At 47.0% G+C, this 17,443-nt stretch overlaps 8 protein-coding genes across 8 annotated transcripts; 4 read left to right on the top strand and 4 right to left on the bottom strand.

The window, feature by feature from the left end:
* Nucleotides 1-109: 109 nt before the first annotated feature.
* BDW43DRAFT_306886 (PhzF family phenazine biosynthesis protein) lies at nucleotides 110-1,339 on the top strand (the record flags this gene model as incomplete). The annotated part of the gene is made up of 2 exons (XM_032046128.1): nucleotides 110-977; nucleotides 1,164-1,339. The coding sequence occupies 2 exons, from the start codon at nucleotides 110-112 to the stop codon at nucleotides 1,337-1,339; spliced, it is 1,044 nt and encodes a 347-aa protein (XP_031905036.1).
* A 739-nt stretch (nucleotides 1,340-2,078) lies between these two features.
* BDW43DRAFT_297121 (uncharacterized protein) lies at nucleotides 2,079-3,789 on the bottom strand (the record flags this gene model as incomplete). Its single annotated transcript, XM_032044326.1, has 7 exons — nucleotides 2,079-2,242; nucleotides 2,466-2,545; nucleotides 2,653-2,889; nucleotides 2,985-3,147; nucleotides 3,184-3,577; nucleotides 3,647-3,711; nucleotides 3,777-3,789. 7 exons carry the CDS (start codon nucleotides 3,787-3,789, stop codon nucleotides 2,079-2,081), a joined length of 1,116 nt encoding a protein of 371 aa, XP_031905037.1.
* Nucleotides 3,790-4,793: 1,004 nt separating this feature from the next.
* BDW43DRAFT_154080 (uncharacterized protein) lies at nucleotides 4,794-5,203 on the bottom strand. Its single transcript, XM_032038504.1, has one exon. The coding sequence runs from the start codon at nucleotides 5,105-5,107 to the stop codon at nucleotides 4,892-4,894; it is 216 nt and encodes a 71-aa protein (XP_031905038.1). The 5' UTR covers nucleotides 5,108-5,203; the 3' UTR covers nucleotides 4,794-4,891.
* Nucleotides 5,204-6,367: 1,164 nt separating this feature from the next.
* On the top strand, nucleotides 6,368-8,535 carry BDW43DRAFT_263256 (putative general amidase). Its single transcript, XM_032040528.1, has 7 exons — nucleotides 6,368-6,713; nucleotides 6,783-7,052; nucleotides 7,109-7,250; nucleotides 7,303-8,039; nucleotides 8,096-8,186; nucleotides 8,245-8,362; nucleotides 8,416-8,535. The coding sequence occupies exons 1-7, from the start codon at nucleotides 6,372-6,374 to the stop codon at nucleotides 8,423-8,425; spliced, it is 1,710 nt and encodes a 569-aa protein (XP_031905039.1). The 5' UTR covers nucleotides 6,368-6,371; the 3' UTR covers nucleotides 8,426-8,535.
* A 1,457-nt stretch (nucleotides 8,536-9,992) lies between these two features.
* On the bottom strand, nucleotides 9,993-11,214 carry BDW43DRAFT_306889 (uncharacterized protein; the record flags this gene model as incomplete). The annotated part of the gene is made up of 3 exons (XM_032046129.1): nucleotides 9,993-10,497; nucleotides 10,566-10,668; nucleotides 11,085-11,214. The coding sequence occupies 3 exons, from the start codon at nucleotides 11,212-11,214 to the stop codon at nucleotides 9,993-9,995; spliced, it is 738 nt and encodes a 245-aa protein (XP_031905040.1).
* A 2,758-nt stretch (nucleotides 11,215-13,972) lies between these two features.
* Nucleotides 13,973-14,668, top strand: BDW43DRAFT_263257 (uncharacterized protein). Its single transcript, XM_032040529.1, has one exon. It carries the CDS (start codon nucleotides 14,154-14,156, stop codon nucleotides 14,346-14,348), a length of 195 nt encoding a protein of 64 aa, XP_031905041.1. The 5' UTR covers nucleotides 13,973-14,153; the 3' UTR covers nucleotides 14,349-14,668.
* A 176-nt stretch (nucleotides 14,669-14,844) lies between these two features.
* On the top strand, nucleotides 14,845-16,001 carry BDW43DRAFT_154110 (uncharacterized protein). The gene has a single exon (XM_032038505.1). The coding sequence runs from the start codon at nucleotides 14,914-14,916 to the stop codon at nucleotides 15,826-15,828; it is 915 nt and encodes a 304-aa protein (XP_031905042.1). The 5' UTR covers nucleotides 14,845-14,913; the 3' UTR covers nucleotides 15,829-16,001.
* Nucleotides 16,002-16,732: 731 nt separating this feature from the next.
* BDW43DRAFT_306891 (ankyrin repeat domain-containing protein) lies at nucleotides 16,733-17,432 on the bottom strand (the record flags this gene model as incomplete). Its single annotated transcript, XM_032046130.1, has 2 exons — nucleotides 16,733-16,747; nucleotides 16,914-17,432. 2 exons carry the CDS (start codon nucleotides 17,430-17,432, stop codon nucleotides 16,733-16,735), a joined length of 534 nt encoding a protein of 177 aa, XP_031905043.1.
* Between the last annotated feature and the right edge of the window lie 11 nt (nucleotides 17,433-17,443).

Consider the following 17,443-nt stretch of genomic DNA (forward strand, 5'->3'; position numbering starts at 1 on the left):
CGAGAAGACAGTTTTAAACAAGATCTCCAAAGCACCAACTCCGACTTCCTTAACTTATTTCTAGACCTGTCTTACATGATCCAGTACCCGATATTTTGTGCAAATGAAAATGTCCCTCGAATATGCAATTGTAGATGTGTTCACCACTACCCAATTCCAGGGTAACCCGCTTGCCATTGTGCGGGTGCCCGCCCAGCAGCGCACTTCTCTCTTGCAAGAGACGAAGCAGAAGATTGCAACAGAATTCAACCTCTCGGAGACAGTCTTCCTGCACGAACCACAGTCCAATGATTTGAGCTCCGCAGAATCGGTGATTATCGACATCTTCACGCCCAGATGCGAGATCCCTTTTGCCGGCCACCCCACCATCGGAACCGCATACTATGTGCTGAAGCAGTATTCCGCCACTGGGCTGAGCAGTCTGAAAAGGCTGCTCACCAAGGCCGGCCCGATCCCAATCTCTCAAGACACCAAGACCGGCCTTGTGGGCGCCTGCATTCCATTTGCGTATCATCAGCACTGGGGACTGGTACAATCCAGCCTGACGATCACCGGCTCCGCGCCCGTAATTTCCATTGTGAAAGGACTCTCATTTGTCCTTGCTCAGCTCCCGGGCCTGGAGGCCCTCGCTACTGTCTCTGGTGCCTTGCTAGACGACTGTTTCACGTCGGATCACTTGGATGAAGGATGGAACATGGGTCCTACAGGAACGAAGTACTTCGTCGATCTGGGTAGAGACGAACAGGGATACAGGAAGCTGCGGACCCGGATGTTCATCGGCTGGGAGGATCCGGGCACAGGAAGTGCTTCCAGTGCGCTGGCCTGTTACTTAGCATTGTGTGAATCGAAGGAGCTTGGAAAAGGGCCCTTCGACTACCATATTATCCAGGGAGTGGAGATGGGAAGACGAAATGACATCTATATTACAGTAAGCCGGAATGAGGGTGGCGATCAGATTGCGAACGTTCTGCTCAGGGGTACTTCGGTTCTAGCTGGGGATGGACGGATTATGTTGTAATGATAGGAGAACTCAGTGAATCAATCTCGAGCTGGAATAATAATTAGGTCTACCTGGGCCCAGTTGGCTGCTTGGTAAAAGCTTTGTGTCTAAGGTGCACATCAATCCGAGAAATAACAAGATTCCACTAATTCTTTGGGAGCAGCCAAGGCATCAGTGTCCGGGCACTGGATCGACATAGATCCCGACTCTTACCTAAAATATCAGTTATCGCTGAAAGCAGCAGATATTCTCGTTCTGTACCATGACCTGAAACTGGATCATGGAAAGGAACAGAGAATGACCCAGCGCTTTGATTGTGAATGTTCCGCTCCAGCTTAAAATTGTTGGTCTCGTTGAATTTGGAGACGGGGAACTGATTGATTTCGATCTACTAGCCACAGTTTCCAATGATAGAAAAATTGCCGTACAGGTAAATGGTCTTACCGGTGCATAGGGATTTGGGTGACAGGAGAGTCTACCTCATTAATAATATGTCTAATGATCCACAACGCCAGCCTCATTAGTGACCTACTGATCTTCGCTAGAAGCTGACAGAAAAGCTAGGCCCAAGAGGCATGGCTTTAACAGGAGCTGAGCATACTTTACTCTATATCGGTTGCCAAATACCAGGGGACAAAGTCCGCCACATTGAATACTGGGGTGAGATCGATAAAGAGTGACAGAAGCTTGACTATTCTTAAATCAATTTTCCATGTGCGATAGGCTGAAGAGCGGATTCGCTGACCTCATCATAAGTACTACCTGAAAAGTGCAACAACATAAAGATGTTCGAATTGGATAGTAATAGCTATGTATGTTTAGCAAGCCGTATTTCTTAAGGATGCCAAGGCTTCTTTCGACACTGTATCTCCCACAGTCACGCGAATTAAAAGTGCACCTTATTACATGCAGGCTAATTTAAGTCATGGGATATGCATTGAATGGCAGATGTAATTTGCATAGTCAAAATTGAATCCGAGCAAGGCCCGTTGTCATATATGACGGCAAACCTGCTGTCGCTTCGCAAATTTCTAGCAATTTTCAGCTGTCTTCAACATTGCCTGCCTACCATAGATCATTAGAAGATTGGTAGTGCGATGGAAGCGAGTGCGGTCATAGAAATCAGGATTAATGTATTCTCGATGCCCATTCCTGCAAGCCAATCTGTGAAGGCGAACCTGATGATGGCTGCAAAACCATTACGAAGGAAGACAACGGCAATCAGTGCGTCAGCAAGGATGTCTAGGCCAAGTTAGTTTCAGTGACTTAATTTGATACTCCTCGCATGATGGAAAAAAGTCCCCGGGGGATGATAAACCAACGCCTGGGTAACAGTCGGACAGATAGGTCAACGCAACATCGACAGTGACGATAAAGCCAAACCTGGACATGCCCATAGCCATAGACAAAATAGCCCAGCGAAAACCCCTCGATCAGAGAGAGGTTCTTAGCAATGTATTTAGACACGAGATTGAAAAATTTACCCTCCGAAACTCAATTCCGTAGATCAACATGCTGTCATAGTTGAGAAGAGCGGCCGGGAAGCTCATTCACAGATGCATCTCTGGCTCAAATATTCCATTGTTCGATTTGGCGAGCTTCACAACCATCCACTCGATCAATGGAGGGATCGTTAGGTGGCTAGCAGCGACCCCTTGAATCCACCAAGATGGAATAGGCCAATTGCTGAAGCATTGAAATTGTAGGGCAGGTAGATGAGGAAGTACGACCCTGCTGAACAACTCGCAGAGAAAAAGGCTAGGGCGGTTCTATAAGTAACTGCGGTATACGCCACCGCAGGAAAGAAAAAGAGAGCGATGACCGGCTGGTAGAAGTGTTGGAAGAGAGGGATATCCGTATTTACAAACGCAAGACGCTGACGAATAGACCTGCGGCTTCGTTGCACATCGACAGACACACGAGTTGTGATAGGCTCTGCAACATTCTTTTTATCTTCCCCTTTAGTCCTAGATGAAGTGGTTACCTCCGGGGAAGTTGTGGCCGCCCATCTAGTGCTGGGATGTACTTTGATGCCTCGAAGAAGAAAAGCACGAGAATGAAGTTCACGCCTAGTAGAATGGTCACTATCCACCACATCCACCTCCATCCCTGGTCCACCACGACATAACCTGCAGCGATGGGCCCTTCTGTGGAACCCAGACTCTACATGGAAACAAAAGTACCATTCATGCGAGCATCTTGGTGGATAAAGAACAGATCTATAATAGGGTTCATCATGACAGCTTCGCTTATTGATATGGCAAGACCAGATAGCAGGCTCACTGCGATCAGCTCTCCGGCGTGGTAGAAGTTCGCCCACCAGGCGGCATAGACAACTTGTACCACTGCGCTCATGAAGTATATTGGGCAACGACCGAACTTGTGTACGCATGGGATCAAGAGAAGCCACCATATCGCGAATCCGAGAAAATTGGATGCACTAGCCAAGTTGAACGTCGTGTAGGTCAGGTCAAGCTCCTTGATATACCCTTTGTACGCGAGACTTTTGACATCAACAAGCACAAATGTAAAGAGGACAAAAGTAAAGGTGAGTCCATAGTTGACTGCTTTTCGAGCCTGTGGCCAGTTTTACATACATTTCCAGTGAGTATTTAGAATTATAATCAGTGCGAGTGCCATTCTTACTAAAGGGCCATCAGGATCGTCTGATGGAGCGGGGCTCAAGATGAGCTCATGTTGTGTAGTATGGCCTACCCATTGGAACAAACGCTAGTGGGTCTAAGATACGCTCTAGACTGATGGTATGGATACTCACGGTCTTCCAGCATGGCGGTTCCCGGTGGGAACCCACTCTGAGAGGCCTAAGTCATGGGATTGGCTTCGCATTGTGGGCAAAATAATTCAGAAAATGGAATTAAGTCGGTGATGCATACCGATATACCGATATTGAGCTGGGGTGGAAGGGCTTTATGTTCAGACTAATCCTGTTAGCGGTGTGTATAACAGGATATCCCCAATCTGAATGTTATCTCTGTCCATCATGTCGTCGTCGCGGGAATTCTAGCGGGGTTAGAAATCGATCTGTGAGTGAGTGCTACCATAGAAGATGGTCCAGACCCCACAATATGCACTGATACCAGGAGGTTGTCACAACACTAAGCCATGTGAGCCAATCACCATCGATTATCGACCAGTGAAATCGTAAAATACCCCGAGGCTGAATATCCGGATACCATGCGATACACGTCAACATACCCATAAAGAGGTTTAATTCTTCCTCCCAAAAATTGATATCGAGAACAATTCGACGACATTCAACGCTTGTATCATTATCAATAATATCTCAAGAGGAATACTAAGCTCGGGATCAACTTCGAAGAGATGAAAGAGCCATCGTGTGGTCCCGTGGTCTCGACTAGCCCAAATCCGGGCGAGAAACATATTCAGGTTCGAGATAAACGGATAGAACCGTGCTCCCTTAATTCTCGAAATCAAGGAGAGTATATGTTTACGCCCTAACGGATCCTGCGCCTCTGCACCAGCAACAAGCAGGGCTAGAGTGATATTTGGGGGCTGTTGACCGGCAACAGAATGACAATGCTCCATGTCGGTGACGATTGATTGGGATAAAGTTTTTGCCTCGTCGTCCCCCTCGCCAAACGGATATTCAAGTCGATAGAGGATCAGCAGAGCGGCTGTGCGTTGCAGGTCTGCCTGTTTTACTAGGAATAACATCTCCTGCTCGGAGAAGCGATCTAGAGCAGACTGAAATACTAGGCGCCCATGCTCTGAGCTTATGTTGAAGGCTGTCAAAGTCGCGGGACCACAGGCATTTTCTTCCCATGGCCGGTTCTGATCCCAGCACTTAAAACACAGACACGATAAAGAAGAGGCAGCAATGATCCACAGAGACCCGCATGGTGGTCTACTTTATAGGGGTCGCGGCAATCGATACTGTATCACCGGGATTCTGGCTCTGAATAGCGACTGTGTAGTATCTAGAAAGATGAGACATAATAGCTCTGTGATTTCCGACTCATTCAGCTGTCCTAAATCGTAAAACGGCTGGATGAGTGATAAAGTGAACCTGCAGATTGTACTGGCTGAAATACCCGAGATCAAACGATGAAATGTGACCAAGCTCATTCCCAGCGAGAGGAGGCAGCAGACATTGTCGGACTTGGTGATTTTCGCATTGCGAAGGGTCGGTAACGTGGAAGCACAGCTTCACAGCTCTGCTTCACTACATGGATCCAGGTTAGTGTTATAACGGAGAAACACCCGTGTGACCGCCGCATAAGTTTTCAACAGCAGGATTGGCGCTTCCCGCACGCGAGATTAGATCATGCGGTACATGTCCTTGCTCAGTTGGGGACCGAATGAGAAGAAACTGCATATACCAAGGCCAGTGTATTCTTTCGCTCCGCAGATTAGGCCCTCATAGCGCAGGATCGGCATGAGAGCCAGCTGTCTAGTTGCGGGGTTAGTGGTGCCGTCGGCCGTCTCGCCACGCGGTGTAGCGTTTGATAGACGAGGGAATAATAAAGGCAACTGAGATAGTGCACTATCGCGGCCATCACCGGTGGCAGAAGAGATGGCTATCATTCTCGGCTTGGGGCCTCGTCTCTCTCGTCGGCGGGTATAAGCGCAGGGTTGGTGTAGACGGTAGCAGCGATAGCAGCTTCCCGCGGGCCCCTCCAGGCATTGGGCTTTGATCGAGTGGCATCGATCACAGGCACGGTGAGATGGGCATTAGTAGAGCCTCAGAATAATCTCCAAGTCGATCGCACTGTGAAAGGCGGAGCTACCAAGCCGATGCGAGACCACTGTTGTATCTGTTGTGTCCAAGATTGATGGGGTCAGATGTCACCGAATTACTAGGGCTAGACAACTGGTGGGGTTGACTAGCACGAGTGTGGCAGTTGTTATTAGGCCGATCTAGAAGATTATATGATTTTATTGCACACATTTTCTTACACAATAAACTTTTATTATTATTTCAAACGTCGAAACAATTTCCAAGAAGAATCAACCGTCGAAATATAGATTGCCCAGAGTTATGGTTGCCTACAGAACACGACAGTCTGCAACTTATAAACTGTGTTTTGTAATACAATCTGAATACACGTCTAAAAGAGCATGATAGTCATTAGGTCTGCCGATTCGACTAATCAAAGACCGAACCGAGACGGCGAAACTGTGAACTTGATCCGAGGTATTTCACCCTGTTTAACGCGGTGGGTAACATGATCATGATTGGACAATGGCTGAAAATAATGGTCTGAGACTCCAATGGGGGCCCAATAAATTTAATAAACATTCACGTCAATCTCCGACCGAGTGACATTATAAATATCCAACCAATTCTACGCTACACCTATATAACCGCGGCTATAGAAACCAACCCCCAATGTCATGTCCACACTGCGCTTTCAATATGGGAGCTACTGAAGAAACCAACTGGCAGGCTCGGGTAGCCAAAAAGCAGCAAGACTGCGCCGATAAAATCCCCAAGGAATGGAGAGTCTCAGAAGACCTTCTGGCGCCTTTCAAAGCGCCTCTAGCCGAAAACAAGAATGACTTTGTTCGAGCCAAGGTAATCCACAAGTCGGGGATCCTGACAGAGCGAGAACTCAAGATTACGGAAGGATATACCGTGCGGGAGCTTCTGTCGGCGTTGGCAAGTGGCAGCTTGAGTGCCGCGGAGGTGACCCTGGCGTATTGTAAGCGTGCAGCAGTTGCGCAGCAATTGGTAGGTCGCTCCTAGTCGAGGCGTCTGATGGCCGAATAAATGAAAATTGTGTTAATGTTGCAAATACAGGTAGGATGTCTTACAGAGACAATGTTTACAGAAGCCCTAGAACGAGCGCGGTATCTGGACAACCTTCGGGAACATGGCCAACTGGTCGGTCCTCTTCATGGGCTCCCTATCAGTATCAAGGATAACTTCCATTATAAAGGAACCAATGCAAGCATTGGGATCGTTGCGTTTCTTGATGAGGTTTCGACCGAGAACTCCCCCTTGGTGGATATCCTGTTGAAGCTTGGTGCTGTGATCTATGTGAAGACGAACGTACCTCAGACGATGATGGTACGACGGTCGGACCCTACACTTTAAAATAGTCAGACTAATACTTTCTCTTTTAGACGACTGACTCTCACAATAATGTATTCGGACGCACTTTGAACCCCTGGAATACCGCCATTGGTCCTGGTGGCTCGAGTGGTGGAGAGGGAGCTCTTATTGCTCTACGAGGCTCGCCCTTGGGTGTTGGCACCGACGTCGGCGGTGAGAATTGTCTCTTGATGACTGTACATGTATCGATAACTGACCTTTATAGGATCTGTGCGAATCCCTGCCCTTTGCTGTGGAACATATGGTTTCCGTCCTAGTGCTCAGCGAGTCCCTAATGGCGGAATGCGCAGCTGCAACACCAGCGGGATGCGATTCATTCTCTCTTGCGCCGGCCCACTGTGTCTGGATCTAGAGGGAATAGAGACCTTTTTTGAAACCCTCTTTACTACTCAACCTTCTCTCTATGACTCCACTGTCCTCGACATTCCATGGAGAGAGGTGACCGAAAAGCAAAGCCTCAAAATTGGAGTCATCGGTGAGCATCCCGTCTTCCCTCTCCACCCACCTGTCCGGAGGGCCCTCGCGGAAGCAACGCGCCTGCTGGAAGCGCAGGGCCACCAAATAATCCACATACCCACGGAGGAGTCCCTCATCATGGAGCTCAATGAAGTAGCCGGGGGCATTTTCTCTCTAGATCCGAGGGCCATAAGCCATGTCCTGGAGTCTGGAGAGCCCATCATCCCAGGTATTCTCCATATCAGGCAGCAGGTCGAGAAAGTGAGAGGATTCTACCCCTCTACTCTACCGGATCTGAGTGCTCTGGATCGCTTGGATAAATTGGCGGTTCTAAACACGCGGAGGGCAGCGCTGCGGGAATCATACCGCAAGATGTGGCTCCGGCACGAACTCGATGTTTGTCTTGCGCCACCCGCCCAAACCACCGCGGTGAAACACGATATGTTTGGTTTTGCCCCTTATACGATATTCTTGAACTGTCTTGATGTATGTCTGTTGAATCCTCTTTTCTGGCACTTGCTGACTGTAGACTGCGGCTCTAGTACCCATCGTGTATTATTCCGTTTGGACATGTGAGTGAGGTGGATGCAGAGGACACATTCCAACTTGGTGATAAGCAGATTGCACCTGACTGTAAGTTTTCTGTGAGGATTTGACTGGTTTCTCGGATTTCTCTAAGTATTGAATGCAGATGACTTCGAGCTTCTCAACGGTGCACCACGCGCCCTTCAGGTGTTTACTATGAACCTGCACGATGAAGAGTGCTTGGAGATTGCAAAGCAGATTGACAAGTGTGTAAATGGCGGCAGGTAAGTCTTGACTATTAAACTTCACGTGAGTCGAGCTAACCCTCAACTGGTAGATCTGACTGAGGGTTTTCAGTCAAGGATACACGAATAATTATCGTACATGATAGAAGCATAGCTCGATGTAATACAAAGCATCCATTCCCTTGAAAAGGTTGTATCTACGGAGAGTTTACATTTGAAATAAACAAAGAGTACATGCAAAGTGGAGTCTAAAGCCAACCACACCCACCTAAATAAGAGAAACGGTCTAACTTGGACTCGGTCAAGATTGACATCATAGTTTGTCTATGAGAGATGTAAGCAGTCCACTGCTTAACCACCCCCAGAAACTAGATCCACACTGTTACGAGCTAAACTTTCCACATATTTTCATTCCTACATACTCCGTAGCCACGTACTCTGTAACCAGTCTATAGGACTATCGTAAATAAACAAGGCCTACTCGCGTAAATTACGGCCATTGTTACTTCACAGAAATAATCAGAGTGGTCTCGTCAATGCAGCTACACGTCAGTTAGTCGACCACGTAATAAGGTAAGAATCAGAATGCCCTCCAAGGGTCTGGCACTGAGTTCTGACATGATCTGAAACTTGTGGTCAATATGCAGCCATTTAGGAATGATCAGAAAGGCTCCTAAAAATACGTCAAGGAACATTAACACTAGTTATGGCTAATGCACTTTGGAACTGTCTCTTTCAAAAGCCCTGTCAAGGGAGGAAATTTGCGTCCTGATGGCGGACCACGTAACTCTCGGACTATGTTCAGGGTAAACGCACTGGTACCTCCACCATTGGATCATTGGCGTCTGAGTTTTATACTACATTGACATATATTTGATGGATATTGTCTGTTGTTTGCTGGCTCGTGCTTTCATTATCACGCTTGAAGAGCTTTTGAACCAACTCTTCAGCTTAAGTTTGACCTAAGCGATACTACACGTCGTATTCCTTCGCATTGCCACCAAGAGCTCTTATCTGATTACCTGTTGTTGTCGAAGAATTGGCCTTGAATTGACACGGAAACCTGTCAGCTGTCACAACTATATCATTATCTGTGCCGCTGCCCGATCTGATGAAAACCCCGGCTTTCAGTATCTGTTGCAATCGTATCCAGAGCTTGCCATATACGTATCTCTTGATGTAGCAAAAGAAGACAGCACAACTAAAGCTGTGGGACTTGTTACAGCGAACCTTTACAGAAAAATATTAGACGTACTCATCAATAACGCTGGTGTTATGCACACGAGTAGTGTAAAGAAAATGTGCAATTCTCATTCATCTTTTACTTCGTTACTGTCTACCCTCTACAGACTTTATCCTTCTATTTACTACTTAACCCTTAGAATATATAAATAGAGAATGAGCAGATATTTATATCCTTGTAAAGGAGTGATCTGGAAAAACACTCCGTACCAACGTTGGCGGCGTTCACGATCTTACCGGAGCACTCTTGCCCCTCATGGGAAAGGAAGAAAAGAAAAGGATAGTCAACATGTGAGCTCTCGAGCAGACCACTTGTCTTCAATTATGATAGCTACCAAACGGTATTAGCTCTAGTACCCTTGGTTCCATGCCTTCGTCTACCTTCAGCAGTGCACGTCCGTACGATGGCATATTCATGCCATACCCTTTAGACCAGCCTTGCCTTATTTCCATGGTCATGCTTCTGCGCGATCACAATCACATCTGAATGAAGCGACACTCCAACCTCCGTCACAATAGCGTCCAAAGGGTCCCTTTTCAAAAACATCATCTCACAATGCTCCAAATGGGCCAGATTGTTATACCGATGCTCAATGATTGTCCCTTTTTCTATAGCCAGAAACATCTTCTTCCAGTAATACGCGCAGTGAACAAGATGCCATTGATGGGTGGTAAAGAAGTGACCCCCTGTCTCAGGCAGCATGGAGACTTCCTCAAGGGACAGCACTTGTGTTTTATTCTTATCCGCATAATATAGCCAGCTACCGTCAGGATTTGGACCCGCATGTTCAAAGTGGCCGATCAGCTCATCATTACGACAGGCCGGAGATAGCCAGGCTGCAGCGAGCGAATCGTAGCGACACCCGTTGGCAATAGCCTCTGAGACGGTTTCGCCGCAGTTGCACGTTATTGGTCTTAGAGATTGAAGGAGCCTGTAGACTTGGTATCATATGTTCATGAGACCGATGCCGGCAAGTAGTATGAGGGTAGTTTGTTTGACAGGTGCTCGGTAGAAGTGATTTGAGCCATTTCGGCGTAGGGAACAGCGACTTGCGCAGCAATAATGATGACAGTCTCAATAGCACCGGTGCCAATTCCTTGCACTATTTGTGTAAGAAACAGAGAGGCTATAGAGCCATTGCTAGACCTTATATGCAGCATTGCAGCGTAACCGGCAAGGCGAACCACAGATCCAGCGACGCCGATCCATTTATAAGACTTCAACAAATACATCGCTAACCCCGTGACAATACCAGCCAATCCTTGTGTGACATCTGCAGTACACAGTAGGAATGATGCATTTCGAGTTGACAGGTGGCGAGCCACAAGAGACCAAGGAAGTAGATATGTCTCTGCACAAGTTTTTGCCAGCAGAATCCAAGCAAGAGAAGCCAAAGACAATGACTACACCTGGCATATGGAAATATCGTACTGGTGCAACTGGGCTCTTTGCAATCCATTTCTCGTATGGATAGACACAACATAGCGTAAGCAAGCCTAGTGCCAATACGACGCTCACCCAGGGTGTCCTCCAGTGAGCTGGGTGTTTCGGCTGCTACGCTCAAGGGTAACAACAACATTGCAAACCCAGCCATGATGAGTATAATACCGCCAAGATCAATCTGAGAACAAAAATGATAGAGAGTCATCTTTACCCTGGCTGCTCGACCAGCTCTTCTCGCCCGAAGTTGTATGGCCAGCATAGGTATAACGAGTGAAGCTCCGCAGACTGGCATGAGGATAGCAAACATAGTAATACCCCAACGCCAACCTATGCCGTTTATAACTGCTTCAACAATAAATGCTGCTAGCCAAGGTATGATCAAATAAGGCGCGGAAATGGCATTGTATGCAAAAGCCCTCCATCGACGGCTGGAAAGGTCAGATACCAGGATTGTGGAAAGAAGCGAAATCCCAGCTATTCCAACACTGTGCATTAACTTGCCGGTTGCAAATGTCGCCAAGCTTTTAGATTCTCCGTAAAGAATATATGATATTGTGAGTATAATGATTGTTAGAATAAATGCCGGTGCCCTGCCCAGTATATCTGAGAATTTGGCCACAGGCAGCTTACAAACGGCCGAGACAATACTGGAGGCTGTCGTTATTATAGCGATAAGGGAAAGCTGGCCAAGGTCGGACGTTGTGTATGTCAAATAAATTGTACTGAGTGGATACGTCTAGATCACTGTTTTAAAGTTACGCCTTTTTCTCCTGAACGAAACGCCTACCAATTGGTCGCCACAGACCTTTCCCGAGAACGAGTGAAATGAAACTTACTATACAAGCATAATAATAGCCAGTCTTGTCTTGTCAGTTGGACGTTGGATATTTCAAATGGTGCAAAACGTACCCAGCCCAAAGAATATATCTCTCTGTCCGACTAATGGCCGTTTGCACGGTTTGGTCGTCGTTAGTCCCAGGCATATCTATCATTGGTTCACTTAAAGCTGCCTTTGATTCTACTTTTTCATGCATATGGCGGGCAGTATCTTTATTCTCCAAGTCGCCTGGGGGAACGGTCGCTTCACTTTGGGTCGTGGCAAGCATGGCGTAAGCAGTCGGCTGAGGAAGAACGAAAAATAGGAAAATTAAGTTTGCGCGAAGATAAAACTAGAAGTATAACATATGCAAAGCAAGAGCACATATTTCTACTGTATTTGATATTGAGAGCGAACATGACGTCCTACTGGTTGCGTCCATTGGTGCCCCTTCGCCTTGCGCATCCGTAGGAATCTACAGTCACAAGAACCCGAGCCCCTAGAGCAACTTCGCATGGCATTGAACTGAGCTCTCCAGAGCCAGACGAGAATTATATCGCTTAATGATGTCTAGTACCCGCTGGCATGGCTACCATGCATAATGCTTGGTTGAAATATACGACTCTCGAGAGCGTCGCGATAAGGGTGGTGGAGCAGATGTAGTATAACTCCAGATTAGGATTACTCTGATAGACTCTGGATAGATACGGAATCCTTCTCTCTTCTCACGTTATCTAATTTATGAGACTAGAGCGAGTGATACGATAGGAATTAAAGGAAACACCCTTTTAAGCCATGGTCAAATCAGAGGTAGAGAAGATTGGTGGGCCAGTATAAGTAGAGGATAGGTTTTGAAAATCCGTGCCGTTTGCGGCGGCAAATGTCATCTATATGGGGATCCGTGGAAAGACCCACACAGCGCGGTAGTAGGCTCCATATTTAAGGAGAACAATCAGATAAAGGATACTTAGATTTCATAATTATAAGACCTTAGGAGGCGGACTATCTACTGTGCGATGGAAATATTATATATATCAAGAGGTAGTAATACAGTATAATACTAGACGGTAATGGACTTGGTGAGGGAAATTGATGTTGCGGGTGGCCGCTATGGCCTAACGTACTCAGCCCGCGGACGTGGGCCACGCATTCCCTTGAGATCCATGCGTACGATAATAAATATATAAATCCTTTGCAGTATCCCATTGAAGTCAAGGGTCCTGTTTTGAATGAGCTGTATACTAACTATAACATGTTTGAAACAGCAGTTTACCTCGAATATGAAACACAGGGACCTACCAAGGCCCAGACCTCCATGAGCCCGCATCATCCACTATCAAGGAACCACTGATTTCTGTAGAAGCCTACAGTGATCAATATCTCATCTCTCGTGCCTTTTAATTGATTATTTCAACCGTGCTTAGGTCTAAAAGGTAGGATCCCAAACATACTTCCTTCGTATTTCGGCTGACAGAGCTTCAGGTGAAGAGAATACAGCCGGTTTCTGAGAGAAGTAACTCTGGAATAACATAAACTTGATAAAAGTGCGTGCAGATGGAAATCCAAAAACAATGCCGCAAGGTTCATTCACAGTTACAGAAGAAAGAGAAATTACCGATGCTATTACCGCGGACATTAACGCCAATGCCCTCACACCGGCTACCGTTCAGCTTAGTTTATCTCGCAACAAAATTATTAAAGTAGAAAGGAAAATCGACACCCGGAATCATTTTAAAATTTAGATGAATTAAACGGGGTCTCTAGTGAACTCAATATCTTTGATGTTGAATCATGGGTTTGAAGGAGCTACCCTTCAATCAGGGAGGCCCGAGCATCGTAACCCTATATTCTCGAAACGATTCATCGGAACAGTTTGTCTTCTCCCTCTTTCGGTCATTGATAGCTTTATTGTGTTGTTAGACGGAGGAGCACCGATGATTACTGTGAACTTCATGCTTGCGTCACAAATGAGGCTTTACACCGATCTTGGATTGTACCTTGTGGTGCGGAAATGAATGCCGATATTGATAACATGAGGCTTTCAGCATAGGTTTCAGCTTCAATAAATACCCCCTAACTTCCCCGCCCAGACGAACAAACTTGTCACATCAGAGGCTATGCCCCCATTTCTACGCCGCTAGAGAGGCTCTAGTTCAAATCTGAAATTATCGAGATATCCTCTAGGACTAATCTCGGCCAATGCACATTCTTACAGTATACTAGAAAGTTCAGAGCGCTTGGAAGCCCTGAAAGACGTATACAAGAAAGCCTAGATGCCAACGTCTTGAATAGAAACAGGTTTTGGACGATGATTGTCCTGGAGTTTCATGATGAACTTCAGACCGGGCTACCCTGTTCTTTGTTCAAGTCTGGATGGACCATTGGATTCTGTGAATATTCTACTGGAAAAAGGAAGAGACTCCAGAGTCTTGGATCCTTGTTGTAGAATGGACTTGAGTTTAACAGCGGGTGTTGGCAGATGGGCAGGTGACCCACCTCTTGAAAGGGCCCAGAGGCTTTAGAATTTCCAAGAAAGTAGGAGAGGGATTTAGTGATACCGGCGTGATAGGGTGAGTGATGAGGGATCCTTTATCGTTGAGTTATTTGTTGTTTGCATCTTTTTTGGTGGTTACAACGGCTCGGTGATCCAAGGTGTCAACGGTCTAGAATACTGCCTTTGATCATTTTCAATCTCTCGCCGATGAAGAGTGAAGACGTGCTTGCATCATTCACTCTGAATAAATCAAAGTGCATGAGATATGGCAGCAGGTTTGACTCAACACGTTAAAGCGCAATGTTGAATTATAGAGGACATCGACATCCGCCGCTCGGAACCCGCGGCGCCCGTCTCGTATAGAACATTGAGTAAGTTAGTTGGTTAGTTATAAATCATTATTAATGTAGCATATTAGAGAACAGGTGAAATACGAGGGATTTGTAAGCCATAGCGAGCGTCTCGAATACAATCCTGGCCAGTCCGTAGCCCATAAAAGCGGGAATATAAGCCCAGCACTCACCCGTCATGTCTCTATCAATTCACACTTCATTCAACTTCCACTCCATATCACAAGACCAATCCAATCCATCATGCGTATCGCCATAGCCGGAGCTGGCGGATTAGCCAGATATATCAGCGATGAATTCCCCAAGCATGGCCACGAAGTCGTCATCCTGACCCGAAGCGAAAAGGGCTACTTCCGCAACCGCCCAAACATCACCCAAACAGTGACCGACTACTCCGTCTCCTCCCTAGTAGCCGCAATTGGAGACTGTGAAGTGCTCATATCCGTGATACTATCGTACACCACCGATTTTATCGATGCCCACCTAAACCTCATCAAAGCATGCCAACTCAGCCCCAAATGCAAACGCTTCATCCCCTCCGAATTCGGGGGTAATATCGAAGATTACCCCGACCTCCCGTCTTTCTACTGGGAAACCCGCGGACCAGTCCGCAAGGCCCTCCAAGAACAGAAAGAATTGGAGTGGACGATCGTCAACAACGGCTGGTTAGTCGATTACATTGTCCCGAGACGGAATCGGTACCTCTCGGATGTGGGCGAAGCGTTCCCGATAGATGTCGAGGAGAAACGGATTGTTATCCCGGGCACGGGCAAGGACCTTGTCGATATTACTTCTGCCAGGGATCTTGCTGCTGCGTTGGCTCTCCTGGCCAAGGCCCCTTCCTGGGAGCCGTATGTGTATGTGTCCGGGAAGAAGACGTGTTGGAATGAGCTCGCGGAGTTGGTGCAGAGGCGGTATCCTCAAATCCAGACGGTTCGGCGAATCGGTTTGGGTTCAATACTGGGGACGATTCAGAACTCGACGGATGAGATGGAGGTATTACTTGCGTACTATCAGATTTTTGTGCCCTTGGGGGCTGGGTCTTTGGATCCTGCGAAGGTTGAGGCACAGCGGCGAAAGTATTTCTCTGGGTTGGTGTTTCGGTCTCCCGAGCAGTTGATTGATGAGGCTGAGGCGAAACCAGAGAACGTTGTGTGAATAGGGAATGTCGGGACGGTTGGAAAAGGGTGAGGTATATAGTGTGTTTGGTTGATGATGTGATTAAAATCGGCTCATTTATGATAGGAGCTCCTACAGTAAAGACAGGTGTTGTACTGCGTGAGAGAAGGGATCAGTTCAACAAAGGATAAGTAGAAAATGAAGTAACACGCGTCGCCTTTGCGTATACAGGGGTTCATGTTAAGGCTATGCATCAAGTTACTAAGTAGTACTATATAGTTATTCGTCAACCTCTTAAGCGCTCTGTATTTGAAGAGCGTAACGTAACCTACGATTTTTAAGCATCCATATTATTAGCTAGTTAATATCGGCTTAGCCCTAATCGATGTCTGTTAAGACGGTCAGTTGCATGCAAGTTGGCTCTCTGCTGGGCAACAAAGCGTACGAGGAAACAACGCCGGTTGAGGTCATCTCATGCACAGACACCAGAGCAGCACGCCGCACTTGCCTAGATGACACTGATCAGAAGTATAATAATGCGCTTACGGACCGGACGCGCAATATTATCAATGATTGTCGAATTGGGGCGCTTGTGCGACGCTGAAGCCGGAGCTTAGAAGGAACTCGTTCAATGAATGTGGCGATTTAGTGTGAAGGTAGTAGCTGGAGTGCTTTGGTGTTATCTCGTCTGGGGATCTCTTGATTATTAGGAATCTGTCGAATTGTTGGCCTGGTACACCACCATGCAAAAACAGCGCCCGGATCTAACACACTCTGGCCCTAGCGAAGCAGGGCCAGAGTGTTGTGGTGCCTAAATGGAAGGAGATACAGGTTGGCAGTGGCTAAGTACACATTCTTCAAATTCGTTCCCCGAAGAAACCATAGTTTGGCAGACGGGCAATCTTGAGGATGAGGCTGCAGTTCCTTAACAACTCCACCTATATCAGGCCTCAGATGTCTATTGTGAATATCAGCAAATGCATCATAACTTTATCGTTTCTTTGAGAAAGTAATTTGCGCTGAACGCCATCAAAACAAGGCGACACTGGGCACCAATAATAGAAACGAGGATAGTGACGATTGAGTATATGTCGACGGAGTGCATCACGGCTGTAATATCGCACCGCCAGTGCTTCATCTTGCTTACTAAGGCATAGTGCGCACTCCAATCCACGTTTTATCCTGAATGAACCCGAGGCGGTAGCATAGTCATTCTGAGCAACGTCTTGCTGGGGAGTGTCTGGCACCATGCAGTGCGCATTATGAATCACGAGAGCATGCGGGCATTGTTCAACATGGCTTCCATCATACCGTAAGTGTAGCTGGGCACCTTTGTTAATCAAAAGCCCCATGAGTGCGTCATGGCCATTCTCTGCTACCCAGGAAAGTGGTGCCCGGCCCTGCCTATCCGTGGAGTTTGGATCAACATGTCTCTCTAGAAGGAGCTGCACTATCCCCATCCAGCCGTTGGAGGCCGCCCATGAAAGCGGAGTCATACCATCCTTGTCTTTGGTGTCCGGATTGGCGCCTTTGTCCAGGAGAAACCGGACGACTTCCTCGTGACCTCGACAAGCTGCCCATGAGAGAGAGGTCTGTTCATCTACGTCGCGGGAGTCTTTATCAATGTTATGCTGGAGAAGCATATCAACTACAT

This window comes from Aspergillus alliaceus (genome assembly GCF_009176365.1).
Source record: "Aspergillus alliaceus strain CBS 536.65 unplaced genomic scaffold BDW43scaffold_4, whole genome shotgun sequence".
NCBI lineage: Eukaryota > Fungi > Ascomycota > Eurotiomycetes > Eurotiales > Aspergillaceae > Aspergillus > Aspergillus alliaceus.

Coding starts and splice junctions, on each gene's coding strand:
- BDW43DRAFT_154080 (XM_032038504.1), bottom strand. CDS start 5,107: ATGAGCTTGGTCACATTTCATCGTTTGATCTCGGGTATTTCAGCCAGT.
- BDW43DRAFT_263257 (XM_032040529.1), top strand. CDS start 14,154: ATGATGAACTTCAGACCGGGCTACCCTGTTCTTTGTTCAAGTCTGGAT.
- BDW43DRAFT_263256 (XM_032040528.1), top strand. CDS start 6,372: ATGTCATGTCCACACTGCGCTTTCAATATGGGAGCTACTGAAGAAACC. Junction 6,714..6,782: donor CAGCAGTTGCGCAGCAATTG/GTAGGTCGCTCC, acceptor TTGCAAATACAG/GTAGGATGTCTTACAGAGAC. Junction 8,040..8,095: donor TATTCTTGAACTGTCTTGAT/GTATGTCTGTTG, acceptor CTGCGGCTCTAG/TACCCATCGTGTATTATTCC.
- BDW43DRAFT_154110 (XM_032038505.1), top strand. CDS start 14,914: ATGCGTATCGCCATAGCCGGAGCTGGCGGATTAGCCAGATATATCAGC.